The following is a 21,534-nucleotide window of genomic DNA, read 5'->3' as shown; positions in this document are numbered from 1 at the left end:
ATTTGTCAAGCCAAAAATCAACTTCACACAGGCTGAGGTAATACCTGTGAATAATCTGCAATGGCAAGTGTCTGACACCACTTGGCCAACCAGAGTCCCTTTCCAAACACTGAATGTCCATGTGGTATGTGTCTGAGTGAGATCAATATCCATGAAGTGAGAATCAGGGATCGTCCTGGGCTTCGCTTATTTTGCAAATTGCGAGAAAAAAAGTCCTTATAGGCGACAAAATATACCATTTGGCAATTTTTGGCAACAGCCTTTTGGACTGTTTAATTTGTGCATACAATCATGGATTTGGAGTGGAGAAATTCAAAGGGACCACAAAAGGAAGCCACAAACATGGATAAACAATGCACTCGAATCTTTCTGTTACATAAAACAATTCTTTTTATTCATATTGACAAACCCATCTCTACAGTGCATTGTTACATCATAATCCACTTATGTTGACATCTGGCCTGAGTAATGTATGCTGTGATACTCTCAGTCATGCTACTGGACTATACCTACAATCGACCGACCTCTAAAGAAGCGAAGAAAAAGAGCTAAAAATTAATTGAACTAAGGCTAATCCTTATATTGTTTGTTTTTAAAAAAATGTACCAATAAAAATAGTTTGCTGAAACTTTAGAGAAAACTGATTACCTTTCAAGTACTGATTGCTGTGTATAAATACAAAGCAAATGGAAAAAATCTCAATCAGAATCATATACTGTCAACAGTGCAACTTTATCGTGGGTAAACAGAAGTTAGACGCTGCATGTTCGTTGTCTCATCCTAAGAGTAAGCGAACAAAATTAACAGCAATTTGATTTAGTGCAAATTCATCAGACAACACAGTCACTGAACCTGATGTTATACCTGACAGTCCAACATCATCTACATGTAGTAATGGTAGTAAGTGCAACACCACATCATGATGAACGGGTCAAAAGTTCCCGAAAAGTTATCGACAGCTGGAAACTTGGGTGTCTGTGGCTGAGATGTGATAAAAAGTTGAAGCAGATGTTCTGTGATATATGTATCAAGGCAAAAGTTGTCAATTAATTTATATCTGGTTGTGATAATTTGAAGTTGGAGTATGACACCAAACATGAATAGAGACGTAGTAAGTAATATATATTCATTTTGTTCATAGATCATTTACTTTTGCCATAAATCCCATGTTACGACTCCAGGGACATAAACTATGCAACAAGAAATAGCAAAACAAGTTTTGCATAATTGAAAGTAATTTATTCCTCAAAATACAGGAGTGAAAGAATTAAATTAACTTACAGCATGATGAATGAATTCCTATTTTCTAAAAGCCCTCTCAATTCCAATAATTCCAAGAAATCTGAATACATTCCAATGAAAAATGCCCCTTCTGTGCTTAAGTTTCAAATGTACACAAAGATTTACAAAGAATTCAAATAGTCACTGAATAAATTTAGTTAATACCGTACATTTATTCCAGCATGTCATGTAAAAAATAAATCTTTTCAAAAACCAAGCTGGGAGATTGAATCTGAAAACACGCAGATTGGGACCTACCATCGGAAAGATTTTTGCGACATATTTAAACATTGTTTTCACTAAATATTCACCGATTTTTTGGGTCCAATACACGTGAAATTATCAAAGGACGCACCGTTTTTCCCTGTGGAGTTCATTATCCACCACCCCATGTGCCCCCATTTCATATTCTGGTCAGCTGTGCCCAAACTGAACAATTGCTAAAGGTTAGTCTCAAGCCTCTTTGACATACTTCAAAGAAACCGCATGTTCTACAGTGAGTGAAAGCACTAGTAACTGACAAATAAACAATGACCTTTTTAGTTATTACTACCAATGCCTAAAATGGGTATGAATGTATGTTAACAGTTCAAATGTGGTCTCATGCTACCATATGTGTGATAATTATTTCCCACATTTTATATCCCACCTTAGTTCCTTATTTTTAACTCATATATGCAGATAACACAGCTTACTAAATAACATATTTATTCTGAATTAGTTTTTTTTGAGGGGGGGCACAAATGCTCTGTGATATTCCTTCTTTTAATTTAATGATGGTAATTAATGCTAATATATACAGTACATTAATGCCAGGTGTTGACTCGTGTAAGTTTCATTGGTGGGAATGGAGATCCTAGTTTGGTTGTCAAGAGAAATTCTACAGCGTACAGTGATCATTCGTGGGATTTAGGAAGCAATTCATTACAAGCAAAGCATGTAAAGTGCAACAAAAATAAATTTCAGAACTCCTGGGTGATGGAGATGTACTTTGTGAAGCTAGCCATAAAATTGGAGGGGGGGGGGGAGATTTAATTCCTGAATGCTTGAAATCGACTGTTGCATGATATATCACTTATCTTATATTGCAAAGTGCAGTCATAGGGTTTTAATATTAAATTTGCTAGATTTGCTAAATACCTGATGTTTCTATTAAAAAATGAGAGAGAGAGAGAGAGAGAGAGAGAGAGAGAGAGAGAGAGACTGTAGATGTCAGGAAAGTACACATTTTACATCTGATGATGCATATATTTCAGGTGACAATGATCATACCTATGCACTAACGGCAATGCGGGATGCAAAGACCATGGAGTAGTCCAAAACAGTCATGTTACGATTTATTTTGTAATTTTATGGCTGTATTGCTTGTTGTCAATAAAGTAATAAATATCCCATCTTTTTCAATTTTCATTGCCTATTACAATATTAGACTCGGGCCCAGCCAATGAAAGTATGTGAGAAAGCTTGCTGGTAGCTTCTCGTGGTCAGTGGTTCTTTCTGGAGTTTTCCCAGGTTCTTCCTCCATCATTAATAATGGTCGCCATGTATAGCCTATCTCTTGGGCTGAAAAATACTGTTAAACCCTATAACAACAACAACAACATTAATAGACTTGGAAAATATTCGTTACTTGTTTTGGTGATATTTTTTTAAAACTGGCGACAAAATATTGAGGTTGGCAATATTTTTGGCGACAACTTTTTAGAAGCCAGGGCCATCCCTGAGAATGATGCCAGCAGTTGGCTAACTAAAGTAAAACACTTTAGTATTATTAATTTCTCAGATTTATCTGAAAGACACTTAGTAATCTCTGTGATCTTAACAACTTAAGAACAGGTGCTTGTCTTTTTCAATGGTGTCAAATTAAGTCTTGCCTTTATATCACCAGTTTATAACATGGAAGGCACTCATAATGGTAAAAAGCTGCAGTAAATTTCTTTTATTGCCATCTTGAAACTAAACTCTGTTACAGAGTCAGGTTAGAGTGGAGTGGTAAATCAAGGTTTTCCCCATGCTTCAAAAAAGAAAATATCTTTATCCTATATGCATTCCATGTTTGGACACTGCTTACCCCACGAAAGTGATGACATTGTTATCATCTCCATGAGTGGTGGGGTACATGTCAACTGGATAAGACAATAATGCCAGGTTCACCAGTCTGGATGGCAAGTACAGAAATGAAAAGACAGCATGAGGGTAAGGAAAGTGTAAGCAGCCATCATAGATGAAGCAGTTGACCAGATATCAATATTATGTATCTCTCTCTGATCAATAAACTGAAAATAGGCCAAATGGAGGGACTATTCGGCAGATATTTCATCTGTTAATTAGAGAAGGACATTTCAGCATCATATAAATCTTGCAAACAAACTCATACATGGTCAGGTTGGTCAGCGGCTGGGACAGTACAGTACTGGTACAGGTCTTCTACATAATAATGGCAGGCAAGATCAGACTGCAACTCCATGCACCTGGTCATGCAGGCACTTTGGCAATGTACAGACATGTGGGAGGACTAGCAAACTGTGGGCTGCCCAAAATGGGTATGTCTTCCCCAGCATTCTGAAACTTTTCTGTAAATAGGCAGGACAAGAACCCTGAAGCAAAATCTCCAAAAGCCATCACATCACACTCAGTTTGTTGGATAAGGCTATGCAATTGTGATCAGTCACTGCACAGGATACAGTGTAATAATGCCTGTGGTGCGTAAGATGACAGTAGCTGTTGGTGCTATATAATGACAGTGATAGTGCTATAATGAAACCCACATGATGCTCACAGCAGATTCTGAATGCAGGTCTAATGTCTGCCTCCAAAGATCTGGATCTTTTCGTCTTGTCCTCAGATTTGTACTGCAAAACATGGATCAATCTCACTCAGACCATATAAAGCAGACACTGCATGGGCTTGATGGTGATCAATATTTCATGCATGCCAGACATGTGTCGTCAGTGTTTTCAGCAACTCTGGACTGCTTGCTCTTTCTACATTTTGATATCATTTTCAATGACAGAGAGGAAAATAAAAAAATACAATAAATATACAAACACCAGGTGAAAATCATGCAAAGACAAAATCTACAAGATGAATGAATGAACCACAGTGTCTACAGTACAATTTAACAAACAACCAGGTGAACACAGCTGACATAAGGGACTTATTGGTCAAAGAACAAGTCCACAATGACTCTATATATGCTAAAAAAATTACCCAAAATACAAAAATAAAGACAACATACAGAATAATGACACTTACATTGCCTAAATCACAGAAGTTTGTGAACAAACAAACAGTTTCCAGTAGATTCAGAACTACACAGAATTATTATTTCCAGTCTCAAGTGAAAGCATCAACTGTTAAACAGTCTGTATAAAGGTAGCCATGTAGTCAGGGCAAGGGGATACAATTTGTAAGACTTACTTCCCCTGATATAGACATCAAATTTGTGATATTTTTGGGGTGGCTTGAATCAGGAGGTAGCAAAGCTAATGTGTATCTGACAGAAAACAACACTGTGCAGTTGGACACTTAATTAATTAGTGTCTTACTTCGTGTACTACTCACCTTTGGAGCTGAAACTAAAGCAGTCATCTTTCCTTCCAGATCAGACACAATGATAACTGGTTTAGTAATCTGTAACTTGGACATCAATTTTTTAGCCTGAAAGATATTGAGAAATTACTGAATTTATCAAAATAATTTATCAGCATCCTATCCTTCCTAATTTTTGTTTGAAGAATGTCATATATTTGATTTTTTAGTGTTCATTTACTGAAATGCTTAATTTTTATTTGCAACTACAATTAAGTCTTTTCCTTATTTCAAATTTAATATTCATATAAATATAATTATTTAACTGGGATGAACCAGATGTGTTGTGGAATTTATCAGTACATATGCTGGGCTCCTAACTCACATGATTGATAGTATGCTTTAAAGTGTTTTGCCATGTGTGGACTTTCTATTAAAAAATACATGTTTTTGAGGCTAAAAAAACCAAAGTGTATATATATATATATATATATATATATATATATATAAATGTGGAGAATCACGATTAAAACCCAGGAATTTCCACCAAAACCAGGAATTATCACATATCTTGATTTCATGCAGCAAACTATGGTCTAATTGGTATTCAATATAATCACAGACCTGTCAACCCTGACGAGTCCGTCTCAGTAAGGCAGTTCTTTTTTTTTTCTCCGTAAAATTTACAAATTTTCACTAAGGTGTAACAAAATATCAATAACTGCTATTAAAAACCTGGAAAACTTACTTAAACATTATGTTCAACTGAAAAGTTTGTAAAGTACATGTTGACTTTATTTACCACTAGTACAATTGCACAAAGTCTAGTTCCAAACCCTATGCAGCTCAATGGCTTGCTGCTATCTCTCAACTTGACATAATTCTTGGAAATTCTTTTCCATTTCACATGGCGATGGCACTCATATCTCCTGCCACGAGACATACTCAAATTGGCATGTGATGTCCAATAAATGTAATTTGTCCTTTCCAGCTTTCATTCACAAGAATCTGAATACTCCTTTTTATTCTTCTGTGTTGATTATTAACACTTGTCTACAATTATGGAATTAATTTTTTGGGGTCTATATTGTAGAAGGTCAGAAACAGTATAGAAGACAATGCCTGTCAGATCTGCATGAATGCATCTTGTAGTTTTAATAGCAACATAAATCACAATATAAATTATAGCACCTTCCATCAAATCTGAGAAGAACAAGAAATGTTTTTGCGGTGGTACTATTGTTTTTAATTTGTTTCATTTCATGCTTCAAGCACTGCTATCATTGTACTCATAAGAATTACAGGTTCCTGCTGGGTCACTGATAACTTGTCTAATACAAATGCTTACAGTGCTCACAAGAATTACAGGTCCCTGCTGGGTCACTGATAACTTGTCTAATACAAATGCTTACAGTGCTCACAAGAATTACAGGTCCCTGCTGGGTCACTGATGACTTGTCTAATACAAATGCTTACAGTGCTCACAAGAATTACAGGTCCCTGCTGGGTCACTGATAACTTGTCTAATACAAATGCTTACAGTGCTCACAAGAATTACAGGTCCCTGCTGGGTCACTGATAACTTGTCTAATACAAATGCTTACAGTGCTCACAAGAATTACAGGTCCCTGCTGGGTCACTGATAACTTGTCTAATACAAATGCTTACAGTGCTCACAAGAATTACAGGTCCCTGCTAGGTCACTGATAACTTGTCTAATACAAATGCTTACAGTGCTCACAAGAATTACAGGTCCCTGCTGGGTCACTGATAACTTGTCTAATACAAATGCTTACAGTGCTCACAAGAATTACAGGTCCCTGCTGGGTCACTGATAACTTGTCTAATACAAATGCTTACAGTGCTCACAAGAATTACAGGTCCCTGCTGGGTCACTGATAACTTGTCTAATACAAATGCTTACAGTGCTCACAAGAATTACAGGTCCCTGCTGGGTCACTGATAACTTGTCTAATACAAATGCTTACAGTGCTCACAAGAATTACAGGTCCCTGCTGGGTCACTGATAACTTGTCTAATACAAATGCTTACAGTGCTCACAAGAATTACAGGTCCCTGCTGGGTCACTGATAACTTGTCTAATACAAATGCTTACAGTGCTCACAAGAATTACAGGTCCCTGCTGGGTCACTGATAACTTGTCTAATACAAATGCTTACAGTGCTCACAAGAATTACAGGTCCCTGCTGGGTCACTGATAACTTGTCTAATACAAATGCTTACAGTGTTCACAAGAATTACAGGTCCCTGCTGGGTCTCCGATGACTTGTATAACACAATGCTTACAGTGCCCACAAGAATTACTGGTCCCTGTCTAATCACTAATGACTCATATAACACAGTGCTTACAGTGCTCACAGGAATTACAGGGCCCTGCTGGGTATCTGATGACTTGTATAACACAATGCTTACAGTATTCAAAAGAATTATAGGTCCATGCCTAGTCACTGATGACTCATCTAACCCAATTCTTACAGTACTCACAAGAATTATAGGTCCATGCCTAGTCACTGATGACTCATATAATCAAATGTTTAAATACAATTCTGTTAGGGAATACATACCTGCAAGGGAGTTTTAAATCTGACATTTTCTATTATGAATTTACATTCAGCATTCTCCATCAACTCTGTTATATTCTGAAAAAGATAGATTTTTAAGGAAATGATTTTTGACAGTTACAACACATGTGGCCCATAATACAGACCAAAAAAACAAGATTTATGTTTGTATAACACACATGGCCCACACTACATACCAAAAGGATGTGATTTATGCTTGTACAAAAAACATACGGCTCACACCACAGACCAAAATGACAAGATTTATGTTTGTATAACACACATGGCCAACACTACAGACCAAAAGGACAAGATTTATGTTTGTATAACACACATGGGCCACACCACAGACCAAAAGGACAAGATTTATGTTTGTATAACACACATGGCCCATGCCACAGACCAAAAGGATGTGATTTATGTTTGTATAACACACATGGCCCACACTACAGACCAAAAGGACAAGATTTATGTTTGTATAACACACATGGCCCACACCACAGACCAAAAGGATATGATTTATGTTTGTATAACACACATGGCCCACCCTACAGACCAAAAGGACAAGGTTTATGTTTGTATAACACACATGACTCACACCACAGACCAAAAGGACAAGATTTATGTTTAGACAACACACATGGCTCACACTACAGACCAAAAGGACAAGATTTATGTTTAGACAACAAATATGGCCACATTACAGACCAAAATAAAAGAGTTCAAAATTTCAAACAAAAATAACTCTGAAAAATGGCTATAACAATATGAAAATTTCAATCGGGTCATCAAATATCCATGTCAAAATGCCAACCAAAGTTTTCATTTGTCAACACCTCATGCTTTTTATTTAGTTGTACTGACACTGTTTAATATAAATAATCCAAATCCCAAAACATTTAAAAGTGGTGTAAGCAGTATCTCCCAAAACTGCAGTAATGGCCTAAAAGTATAATCAGGGCATCTATGTATGGATACAAATATCCCTGCCATATTTCATTTCACTTGTCTATACCAGGACATCTACAAATGGATACAAATATCCCTGCCATATTTCACATGTCTATACCAGACCATGTATGCCAAATTTTACTTGTCCATGTCAGGACATTACATATGGATACAAATATCCCTGCCGTATTTCACTTGCCTATACCAGGACATCTACAAATGGATACAAATATGCCTGCCATATTTCACATGTCTATACCAGGCCATGTATGCCAAATTTTACTTGTCTATGTCAGGACATTACATATGGATACAAATATGCCTGCCAAATTTTACTTGTCTATGTCAGGACATTACATATGGATACAAATATGCCTGCCATAATTCACCTGTCTATGTCAGGACATTACATATGGATACAAATATGCCTGCCAAATTTTACTTGTCTATGTCAGGACATTACATATGGATACAAATATCCCTGCCAAATTTTACTTGTCTACGTCAGGACATTACATATGGATACAAATATGCCTGCCAAATTTTACTTGTCTATGTCAGGACGTTACATATTGATACAAATATGCCTGCCATATTTCACTTGTCTACACCAGGACATCTGCATCTGGCTTCAATTATGCCTGCCAAATTTCAGCTGAGTAGATTTTGTACAATCATGATTACAAGGTTTTCATCACAACAAAGTCTTAAAAGTTCAAAGTTGTTTTAAAGGTTAAAAATTTACTGCAATGGCCTGAAAATTCAATTAAGTCATCTTCATGTGGATACAAATATGCTTGATAAATTGTATTTACTTATCTTCAGTAGTTCTTATGCAATCAGACTAACAAGCTTAATGGATGGATAGATGGATGGATGGATGGACAAGATCAAATTAAGATATCCTCATGGCAAGTTGAGTAACATTTGAATCCATTCGAACACAAATACACAGAGTTGCAACAGTTTTGTTTAAGAAAGAAAGTGAATTTTGTACACAGTCCTTTAAGTTAGGTTTCAAATCAAAATTGTTCAACATAAAATTGAGCTATAACATTGCAATTATCAAATTAAAATCACGGTACCCAGAGTTTTCCAATCCTATAACTGTATCTATCATGCAATGGTAGGTAGATCTGAAAAGGAACTGCATCTCAAGGAGATTGTTCTTTTTATGTTGTTATTGTTTGCTTTAATATCATTTTTAACACATTTTTGGCCACATGAAGCCATTGAAATGGGAGCTAAGTCAATTTTCCATGAACACAAAGAGGCAGCAGATTGGGATTGGCTTGGTTTAGTATTGAGCCCTGGACCAGTTGATTACAATTCTGATGCTCTACTAACTGAATATGATGATTCTCAGTGACGTCTGGTCTCATTTGCTTTATGTCACAAAAACTGTCTATCATTGTGAAAATTTTTTTCAGTGAAACACCAGGAGTTTAGAGAATTAACAATGTTTTTTTTTTTAGGTGGAGCACATATCTGAAGTATAAGGGGGTAATTTGAAGTATGGCATGCTCTGTTTTTGCATGATCTTAAACAGTGAATATTCACTTTTGCCAAAGAAATAGGTAACTGTGACCTACTTTTATGAGTGTAAATATTAGTCCTGAAATCAGAGTGCTTAAACAAGTTTAGTGTAAGTAAATGCAATGGCTGTCATAAAAACTGAACAAAATGTAATGACTGGAGTATGAAAAATCAAAGTGACTTAATTTTGCACAAAAAAACTTAAAGAGTAATATTCCCATTAAGTGTGATGACTTACCCTTTATTGCTTTTTAAAAACAAAATTTAATGCATCAACTTTGAATTTTATGGGGCTCATGAATACAGAGAAAATGAAGTCAACTCCTGGGGAAAACTGATACATATGTCTTACCTATGTTTCAAGGTAAGAAAAAATATAAAAATAAAAACTGTATGGAGAACCTTTTGTGCCATTCCAAAGTTGGCCTTGTTCTGCACCCTGCTGATACTCTCCCCTATGGCAACCATCTTGTTCAATATGTCTTCCCTCAGTAGCTTTGGGAGCAGATCATTTGAAAGAGACTGGAAAAGAGATCAAGATAAGTGTTAAAGTGCCATGTGCAATTAATTAGATGAGCATTCATATTTGTTGTAGGTACCACTTACAAAATTGTTAGTTAGGTATATGGCTTCCTCATTAAGTCCCGAATTTTAACTGGATAACATGCTAACATATAGAAACAGGACACAGCTGCTTGGCTTTTGCCACAAATGTCAGAACAATTGTATAAAAAGATGTCAGGCATTTGTTCTGGATATTGTTATTTATACATGAATAGTCACAAAGCAGTTTTATTGACAGGGCTCTCAAATCAACAATTTTTAAATTCCACATAACATTATGTTACCCAATTTTGAAAATATAACTACAAGTCATGTAAAAGTAACAATTTTCTTGTTTCAGTCACAGCGAACATGACCTTTGACCCCATATACAATTCATCCATGAAGTCTTGATGATGTTATGCGATGCGTGTAAACAACTGTTATTCTTTCAGTAACAGTGAACGTGACCTTTAAACTTCTCACTCTATATCAGCAGCGATCTTCGTAACCTCTGGAGCAATCCAATCACAAGTCTGGTACGGCCAGAAGATGAAGAACTCAATTTTTTTTAAAGAACTATTTTCATTCTTTCAGTCATAGTGGCCTTGAAATTTGACCTTTTGAGTCTGAAACTGAGGGTTCTTTCTAACCCCAAATGCAATTCATTCACAAGGTCTGGTAATTGTACATGGCAGAACACTACAGTTATTGTGCAGAAAACATTTTCTTCTCTCATTCACAGTGATTGTGACCTTGAACGTTTTCATACTGAAACTGAGAGGGTCATCCTTACCCCAAGTGCAAGTTATACACAAATTTTCAATTATTGTAACCTTGACTTTTGAGCCCAGAATCAACAGGGTTCTTCTTAACTTGGGACAATAATGTTTCCAAATGGACAGATTGAATGACAGATATATATAATTGCAGTTAATCTTGTATGTGATGCAATTGATGGCAGGTATCAAATTGATCTTGAAAAATCAAATGAGGCTCAGCAAAGATATATTTATTAAACATTTACGAATCAAGTACTCCTGGAGATATGTTTGTACAAGAACCTATTAATCCAGTTTATTTGCATTGTCATAAATCTGCTAGTATCAAGGATCCATTTCAAACTTACTGACCAATCCGGATGGTTACTTGATTTACGGATTGAAATTCTGAATTTGAATTTGTATGTAAGATCACAGATCTTCATGTTCTTGATTGATTTTTAATCTGAGTCCTAATCAGGGGAAAATAATTTATTTCTTACCTTTTCTTGTTCAGATTTTATAATTTGATGGTGTATATGGTACTCAAAATAATAAATATTAAATTTTATAATTTGATGGGTATATTACCCATAATTTTTCAGATTATCAAAACAATTTCATCAAATTGATAGATAAATAATACTTAAAATAATTTTTTTAAATCTCATCAAAAACAAGATTTTTTTTACATAATAATGATAATAATAATAATAATAATAATAATAATAATAATATTATTATTAATATTATTAATAATAATAACAGTAGTAATTTCATTCTTGAATTTGTAAAGGAACAAATATATAACAACAAAATTTATTTTTTACTAATTCTCATCCTGATTTTAGGTAAATGTTACTTAAAATCATGGAAATCAGTCAGATTGTATAATTTGATGGGGTATATGCTACTAAAATTTGTTAAAATCAATCATATTTTATAATTGATAAGGTATATGGTACTTAAAATAACGAAACTCTAATTGAAAACAGAAAATTATATAAAAAAATATTATTTATCATTAAAAAAATTATCATTAAATAAACCAAGAAATATCACCACTGTTGACATTTGTCAGTCACGGGATCGAAACACCAGACCTCAAGTATGAGAATCCAACACAACCTTGCTGATATATGTTTCAGAAATTATTATGAAGTTACCTATGTTGGATTCCTGCAAATTATTATTTTACTGAGTAAATAAACTACAGTGTCGATTTATTTTTCATTTTCCAGAACACATCGTATTAAAATAATCGCACATTATCTTTCTGCCTTTACAAAGTCAAGGTTGAAATACATGTAGATCTGTATGCTGCTATTTACCTAGAGATCTAAAAATAACTTAGCTGTATTTCACAAGAAGGCATTAATAATTGATTTTCTGAATTTATTAGAGACGAAGTCAAAGGATGCGAAATATCCTTCCACTAATTTAAACATTAATAAGATTATATTACTTCAGCCATACAGACATTTAAATTACTGTATATAATAGTTATGAAGACACACAAAAATAAGAAATCTTAATTAGTCATATAAATATTACACAGTAACAAGTGGGGTAACTACTTAATTACTCAACCAGAGAGAGCTTAGCTTGACAAAGTTATCTCCCTGTTTGTATCTAATAATAATAATAATGAGGACTTTGTATAGCGCCTAATCTTTAGAAGCTCTAAGCATTTTACAACATTAGACAACACCTATAAGATAAAAAACATATAATATTATTACAAAAACACCATGAAATAAGAAAAACATTAAAAAATAAAAAACATGCTGAGAATATTTCAGATAGGAAACATTATTAGGTCTTTAAGTTTGTTCTTGCAGTCGAAATAAGTGAGTTTTGAGAGCCCTCTTGAATGTGATAACCGAGTCTTTGTGTCTAAGTTCAGTGGGCAATTGATTACACATTGCTGGGCCCTGGTATGCAAAAGAACGCTGTCCATATGACTTTGTTTTCATAGTGGGAATAATGAGTATACGATTGTCAGAAGAGCAGCGTAAGTATCTTGCTGGTGTGTACACATGGGTGAGGTCGGATAGGTATGTTGGACTAGAGTCCGACAGTGAAATGTAGCACAGAGAACAAATTTTGTGTTTGATTCTGGATTGAATGGATAGCCAGTGTAGGGTACAGAGCAGCGGGGAGGTGTGCTCTGAACATGGTACTCTAAGTATGATCTGAGCAGCTGTGTTTTGAATTTTTTGAAGTTTCTGGAGTAGATGTTGAGATGAACCAGACAGAACTGAGTCACAATAGTCCAGTCTTGAAAGTACTAATGAACACACAAGTGTTTTAGTGGCATCAGCTGAAAGATATTTGGGAATTGAGCTGATGTATCTCAGCTCAAGATATGCAGCCTTGCATATGTGCATGACACAATCGGGAGATAGTGAAATATTATTTTTTATATTGTTTTTGTGGTTGTTGTAATATTATTGGCTGTGGTTGTCGTTGTTGTTGTACAAGATACTTATTTATTCCAGTGATAAATGCAATATATCACTGGAATAATCATCACTTCAGAACAATCAATTTTGTACCAGGTTTCACGACTTACATTATCATTAGCATAATTAGGTTTTAGAAATTTTTCTTTCTGGTCAAAACTGTGCACGGCAAGTGCAGGTAATTTTACCATGCTAATATCTTTTATGCAGGAAATATACTCTTCATTAAATTTATCATTCAATTCAGTTCTGACTCTTTTAGTTCTGATTCCGGTTCTGGTATACGATCCTTTATATCACCTATTTCAATATCAGCTTGGTCAATACCTTCAAGTATTTCTCGCGTTGGTTGAGCAGCAGCTAGTTCACCTGGAAGTTCTTGAAGAATATTTTTTGTTTTTAGTTCTTTCTGCTATTTTTCCAGTCACTTTTGCAGTTTGCTCCAAAGTGGAGAGAAGACTTCTGGTAAATTAGGTAACTCTGTCAGTAGTCTTCGTAACCAGCTTAAATAATTGTTCTGCACGTTCTGCGAATTCCACCTAAGACTCCTGACACTCTTGTAATTTTAGCTTGACAGAATCATGGACTGGAATATATTTTTAATTGCCTCTAGCAGCTCTCAAGTTAGTCTAGCTGTGTGAGATTCTATTGTTGACGCACACTACAGCTGCAAGGAGGATGACGACCAACAATGAATGTCCGACAGGGCAAATAACACACATACAAATTTGAAAACATAAGCAACAAAAATAAAGTAACAAAATGAGCTAACCCAATCAGAAAATCTTGGTCAGTTAGAGGCTTTGGCTTGACATTATTGACCTTGTATTTTTCATTTTTTTCATAGGAAACTTTTCAAAAAAGACTTGCTCCAAAATTTGTCCATTCACCCTCCCTGCTGCTTACTATACACATCTATCACACAAGATTTCTACAATTTTGAGTATGCCATGCTTTTAAGATGACCCCTACTTTGCATGAATAAAGTTCTAAAAAAAAAATAATTAAAAATGAGTAAAAATAGCAACAATCGATAACATATTATAAAAAACAGTAATTTGTCTTCTTGTTTATTTTGTTACTGGATACAACAAATTTTGTTTTACTTGCCTGATGGGAAATTGGACACAAATGTATTTTTTACAACCCTTCATTTTCTTCAACATTATTATGTTGTCTTTAAGTTTTACATTAACATTTTGCAATTCAAATATAATGGAGATATATCAATGAATATACTGCTTAACAGAGCCTGTGTTCTGAGGTACCATTGTTGTTTTATATATTATTATTATTATTATTATTATATTCATCCTTGTAATAAGTACATCTTTTTGCTTAAATCATTTTTTGGCCTTTTAGTTTGCCATCTTACCTGTTTGATTTTCTTGGATAGTATTTCAATGCTGGCCAAATTCTGACCATTTTGGACTGCTTCCTGTAATTCTTGGTACATGTTCAGGATCTGTGTTCCATTGGCATAAGCCTGCAAAGCAGAAGAACTACATGTACTGTGAAGTCGATATTTTTTCATTTTGTACTAATTTGGAATTTCACGGTTCTTAAAGCCACAAAATTGAAGACTGAACAAATAGTGACTCCTCTGTGGAAACTATCACTCTTTCTCCAAGTCATAAATTTAAAGACTGGAGAGTGACTCCTCTGTGGAAACTATCAGACTCTTTCTCCAAGTCATAACTTTAAAGACTGGAGAGTGACTCCTCTGTGGAAACTATCAGACTCTTTCTCCAAGTCATAACTTGAAAGGCTGGAGAGTGACTCCTCAGTGGAAACTATCAGGCTCCTCCAAGCAATTAGCTTAAGGACAGAACATAAGCAGTAACTCCTCTCTGGAAACAGACTCCTTCTCCAAACCATGAATTTACTACACAAAATATCTTCATTAGTTATGTTTTGTTCTACCCACTTTTAACGTAACAACCATGATTTCTCAAATGTGGCCCTGATTTTATCTTCTTCTTAAGCATTTCCTTTTCTTATTTCGGAATTCACATTAATTTTTTTCTTTTTTGTGAAAAACTCTTATTATCACCTGTTGGATGGAGGTCAGAATTTTCCCATTTCACTAAAAAGCCCATATGATCTAAACATGAGAGAAGACCATTTCTGTATTGGAGTAGAATAGAACTTACTATATGAATCTGGATGAAATTTTTAAAGTTGGTACCAATGTTGTAGATGAAGTCAATTGTAACAGGGTGACAATGCAATCCATTTATTATAAAATCTGTTGCTTGCAACCATTAACCACAGCAACATGAGTGACCTCCTCAGAATTCAAGGAGTTTTCACAAACTGAGCATAACTTGATGAATATCAAAAAAACTTCACAAACAAATAACTTGCAGAAGCCTCAATTAAAAATACTATATCACAATTTTTGATCATATAACTGATGGATACTTTGACCCAATGCAGTATGGTGTACCTGTATGGCATCAAAAGCTTAAACTGGATGACATCCAGTATATGTGTAGCCATCTACCAGTGGAAAGGCGAGGTTATTTGGATGGAATTATTCCTTTTAAGATTTATCCCCATTTTCTGAGAGAGAGAAACCCTAACTTAATACATGTCTTTAAATATGTGCTCTATGACCATACAGCATCAGGATCGTTTCATATATCTACACACACAATTAAGAAATGATATGTCTATCCACTATACAAATAAAAAATGGTTACATTTTCAATACTCCACAATCCTGACATGTCTTTCATAAAAGTCAGTAATATTCGTTTCTAATTTTTTGAGGAGTGAGCAATGAGGTACAGGTAGGGTCGCATCGGGAAACAGAATACTACATGATTTTGCTGGTACATATTGATAAAATTATGTAAAACCTAGACAAACTGTCTATTACCTGTGTGGCATACAGTCCAGTGTGACCAATGACCCTTTTGGTACCCTGTGCCACTCCACTCACTTTGCTGATACAGAATTCCACCAGATCCCCAGTGTTCAATACATGGCTGCAAAATAATGATAATAATAATAATAATAATAATATTAATAATAATAATAATAATAATAATAATAATAATAGACAGCAGTAATAATGTTAAGAACAACAAACAATCACCATCACTGACATCATTATTATCAGAATGTGACCTCATAGGATGAGCTAGCTCTGTAAAGAATATTCTTGATCTAATAATACATAATTGCCACTATCCCTCTACAGCCACCATGCAGGCCTGGACAGCAGAGTGGACAAGTATTTGCTCTGCACATCTGCTGTGCTGGGTTCAATCCCTGTTCCCACATGTTAGTGGTTCCCATCTAAGGCTGCAAATGTTTCCATGGGATTCACTTTATTTCTCCATCCCAAAACCCAACACACAACACATCTGGTTGGAGAAAATAAAACTTTTAGAAAATAAGATCACTTCTGATTGGTCAAAATGCAATCTCAAACTGAAACTCAGCCATTTTATAATTTCCTGGCTTGAACCTCTTGTTTACTGTATAAATATTCAGAACTCAACATATAAACAGCAAAATAAATTTTAAAAAATTGAAATATTAGAGCAATTTGGATAAGATAGTACTAATGTTAAAAATATTCATTTAGGTTGAAATTGCTCATGAGTTTTCAGCTGCAGTGTCCAGTATGATTCCTTTTATGTGCATTCTAAATCGGTCCATTCCAAGCCAGACTCAGCTGAAAGCATCTCAATGGATTTTACTTGATCTCCAGCTGAAGTACGGCACATGGCAAGTTTTGTATTGATATTGTTGTGAATGTGGCTCTAAAGGTTTTCACTATAAAATCATCTGTTTCTTCAACATGTCGAGTGGCACAGACTTTGCACATTAGGAGACAGATTTCATTTTTGGTTACACATCCAAACTTCTAACTGGCAGTAAAGTTCAACTATGTCACTGAATTTCATAAGTATTTGGTATTAGGCATATGTCTGTACACTAGATAGCACTTGTGTTTGCAACTGTCTGTACCTGAATATGTGGTCGTGTCCAAAGTTACCTTGGCAACAGTCCTTGCAATTATCATGTTGACATATGTAGCCAAGCCATAGAAAATTCCTGAAGTATGACCACATAAATTCAGAAGATTCATCAGGTGCCAATGTTTCAGAATGATATGAGGTATTCAGGTCAGTATTCAGGTGGAAAGTAACCAAGATAGATATAGTTTGCTTACGTTCCTCCACAAAGTTCAGAAGAGTAACAACTTCTGGGTGTCTTCCCAATGGTAATTACATTCACTTCTTCTGGATACACCTGAAAGATATGATGAAGATTTTCTTAAAAAATTGATGAACTTGGACACATTCCAATCTCATAGCAACAATATCAATTAACAGCAGAATCATATTTACTTTACACTCATACTTTACACTCATACTTTACACTCACACTCATACTTTACACTCATACTTTACATTCATACTTTACACTCATTAACCATTAAACTTGTTTATGAGTTGGCTTTAATTTCATGACATCTGTTACACAAACATAAAAAAAATTCTCCATGAAGATTTATTTTACAGTACTGATGATATAGCAGAACATGTCTTGAAAGATCACTCCGTCTGCCCAAAATGTATGGTCTCTCAAGACAGGTGGTCTCTCATTACAGGTTTAACACTATATGATCAACTAATCTGTACTCTGAGAACCTTGGTCTTTTGAAACAGGTGGTATTTCAATGCAGTGGTCATTCAAGACAGGTTTGACTAAATATTCGTGTTTTCTTTAATAAATGTGGATCATGTCTTCTATGAATAAACGACGGGAAGATACAAGTTCATGTAATATATCCTGATACACCCCAGCAAAATTTGTACTGTGGTGAATGCATCTTACATGTGTGAATTAAAGGAATTTGCATCCAGTGTACATGATCACAATTCTTTCTAAATGTAATAAATATACTAATGAAAGATCAGCATGAAAGAACTTTCTCAATTTTGTTGTTATTTTTGTTGTTGTTGTTGGGTTTAATACAATTTTTCAGCACACGATAGGCTATGCATGGCAGCCAGTATTAATGGTGGAGGAAGAAAACGGAAAAACCCTGGGAAGAACCACCAACCCACAAGAAGTTACTGGCAAGCTTTCTCACATACACACATTGGCCGAATTCTAGACTTGAACCCACGCAGACAGAGGTGATTTGGCAGTGATCCTTAACGGAGAGCGCTTTAGACCACTCGGGGCCCCACTTTCTCAATGAACAATATCTATGCTGGAACTAGTTGTGTTTTAAATGTACATATGTAACTTGTGAATAATTTAGCTAACCTAATTTTCAGATAAGCTAAGGTGAACTAATGAAGGGAGGACATTTTGAAAATAACTAGATGACATCATTCTGCTATTACACAGAAGAAGTTTGAAATCTAAAAATTAAATGTAATCATAGCAAGATTAATGGAAAAATGTGAACAGGTTTCAATTTTGTTGGTTATGGCAAGCTCCATCAAAATGCGAAAGATGATGATGATAACAATTTTAATGATGGCATAACAATACTGGCTGGTTGGGTTTTCAACTGTACATTAAACACAATACTAGTTGCATCATGCTGAGACTATGGGAGCTAAGTGTCTTTCTCAAAGACAAACCAAGGCAGTTACTCTGGCTTGGGTATGAAACCTAACTGGATAACAGTTACCAACTAACTACCCAAATAACAAAATAATGACAACAACGGTGATAACAACAAAACAAAAGTACCTCATCAGCAAGACAGACAATCCCATCAGTTTTCAGAGCTTCTTGTAAAGGTACTATCCTCTTCTCAACATTCTGACCTGCTGATATTGTATTCTTCACCAATACATCCAACTCTTCTATATCAGACTTACTCAAATTTCTCTGTCAATTGTAGAAAAGAACAATCTGAAATTTTCAATCTATTAAGATATATAATCAAAGAAAGAAAGTACACTGAACACCATGATCCATATCTACTGAATATTCAAGTGTACTCTTTACATAAAGATGACCTAACTTTATGGATGATCCTTGTCTATAGAATATTCAAGTGTACTCTTTAGATAAAGATGACCTAATTTTATGGATGATCCTTGTCTATAGAATATTCAAGTGTACTCTTTAGATAAAGATGACCTAACTTTATGGATGATCCCTGTCTATAGAATATTCAAGCGTACTCTTTAGATAAAGATGACCTGAGTTTATGGATGATCCCTGTCTATAGAACATTCAAGTGTACTCTTTAGATAAAGATGACCTAACTTTATGGATGATCACTGTCCATAGAATATTCAAGTGTACTCTTTAGATAAAGATGACTTAATTTAAGGTTGAGTTTCAGTAAAATGTTGGAGTATTTGACTTTTTGAAAAATGTTACTTAGCATATCTAAGGGTCCTAATTTAGTTAAATTACACAGAACAGTATGGGAAAAAGCAAACTATCACCAACTGTCCATAAAGTAAAATCTAAATACACTTTAATAATTAATCACATTGTAGAAATCAAATACTTGGTTACTTTACACACAGAGTTAAGTGCATGTTGTTGAGTGTATTAATAAAATATGGCATGATCATTTAGATTACATCCATTTTTCATAACAGTAAGCCCATTCAGCAAATTTACAGCAGGTTCTAAATTGTGAAAGAATTTTTAAGGTCTCATATATGTTTCACTGACTGCCACTGTGTTTCAAAGGGCTTTAATTTTGATTATTGTTGTTGTTGTTGTGGGGTTTAACGCCATTTTTCAGCACACATTAGGCTATACATGGCAGCCAGTATTAATGGTGGAGGCAGAACCTGGGAAAACCCCGGAAAGAAACACCGACCCACGAGAAGCTACTGGCATGCTTTCTCACATACCTACATTGGCTGAATCCGAGACTCGAACCCACGCAGACAGTAATTTTACATAATGGTAGTGATTACATAATTGTAAGCTTTGCAGTTATGAATGCAGACATCAGTAAAGTGCCTTGCCCAAGAATAAACCTTAGTGAACTATCAAGGCTGAACTGATTGTGGGATTTAAACCCAGACCTTGTCTTTTGCAAGTCTGGCATGCTAGCCACTGAGCCATTGTGGTTCCTTGATCTGAGCTGGAAAGAAAATACATGTATAGTGACAAGAGATAGAGGGGCCCCGAGGGGCAGAGTTGTCTAAAGTGCTCACCATTCTGGATCACTGCCATCTCACCTCTGTCTGTGTGGGTTCGAGTCTCAGGCTTGGCTAATGTGGGTATGTGAGAAAGCTTGCCAGTAGCTTCTCATGGACCAGTGGTTCTTCACCGAGGTTTTCCAGGATTCTTACTCCACCAGTTATACTAGCAGCCATGTATAGCCTATCTTGTGCTGAAAATGGCATTAAACCCTACAACAACAACAACAAGAGATAGAAAAGACAATCTTCAAGGACATGAAAAAAAGCCCTCCAAATGAATGTACCAATAAAGTTTAATGACTCACTGTCAGAGAAAACTGCATTCCTTGCAACTGCCCAATTTAGTAGAGATTTAAAACTATATCCATACAGCTTGATACTTGAGTCATCAAACTTTAACTATAATTCTAAACTAGTTTCACTAAATATCTTTACCAACTATCATAATATGATTACCAGTGGTATCTTCATTACATGGTTCTTAGTTGTTTAATATTTCCTGAAAATTAGTATAAAGTAAACTTCATGTGTCAGAAGTGATAAATCACCAATCAACTCATAAGTCTGGATTTAAATTGTAAGACATCATGGTGAAAAGTGAAAGTAAATGCTATCATTAGACATTTACTAATTTTGACAATTGCAAGAATCATTTACTAAACCTACATTGATGCAGACTTTTTGGTTTCACCACTATGCCACCCTGTAGTGACCTATATATGATCCA

General features: G+C 35.1%; 1 protein-coding gene across 2 annotated transcripts in view; it reads right to left on the bottom strand.

The window, feature by feature from the left end:
* LOC149781121 (alanine--tRNA ligase, mitochondrial-like) overlaps positions 1–21,534 on the bottom strand; it is a 125,291-nt gene that overhangs the window by 7,776 nt on the left and 95,981 nt on the right. For both annotated transcript variants that reach the window (XM_089935228.1, XM_089935229.1), the window contains exons 15-21: positions 19,381–19,521; positions 17,840–17,919; positions 16,535–16,643; positions 15,026–15,136; positions 10,284–10,403; positions 7,398–7,472; positions 4,846–4,941 (exon numbers count right to left, since the gene is read on the bottom strand). In XM_089935228.1, the coding sequence (XP_089791354.1) occupies positions 4,846–4,941; positions 7,398–7,472; positions 10,284–10,403; positions 15,026–15,136; positions 16,535–16,643; positions 17,840–17,919; positions 19,381–19,521 (732 nt within the window). The remainder of the gene's footprint in view (positions 1–4,845; positions 4,942–7,397; positions 7,473–10,283; positions 10,404–15,025; positions 15,137–16,534; positions 16,644–17,839; positions 17,920–19,380; positions 19,522–21,534) is intronic.

This window comes from Sinohyriopsis cumingii, chromosome 15, assembly GCF_028554795.1.
Source record: "Sinohyriopsis cumingii isolate HCF-2022 chromosome 15, ASM2855479v2, whole genome shotgun sequence".
Lineage (NCBI taxonomy): Eukaryota > Metazoa > Mollusca > Bivalvia > Unionida > Unionidae > Sinohyriopsis > Sinohyriopsis cumingii.
Note: the sequence above shows the minus strand (reverse complement) of the source record. Positions and strands in the feature narration are given on the sequence as shown.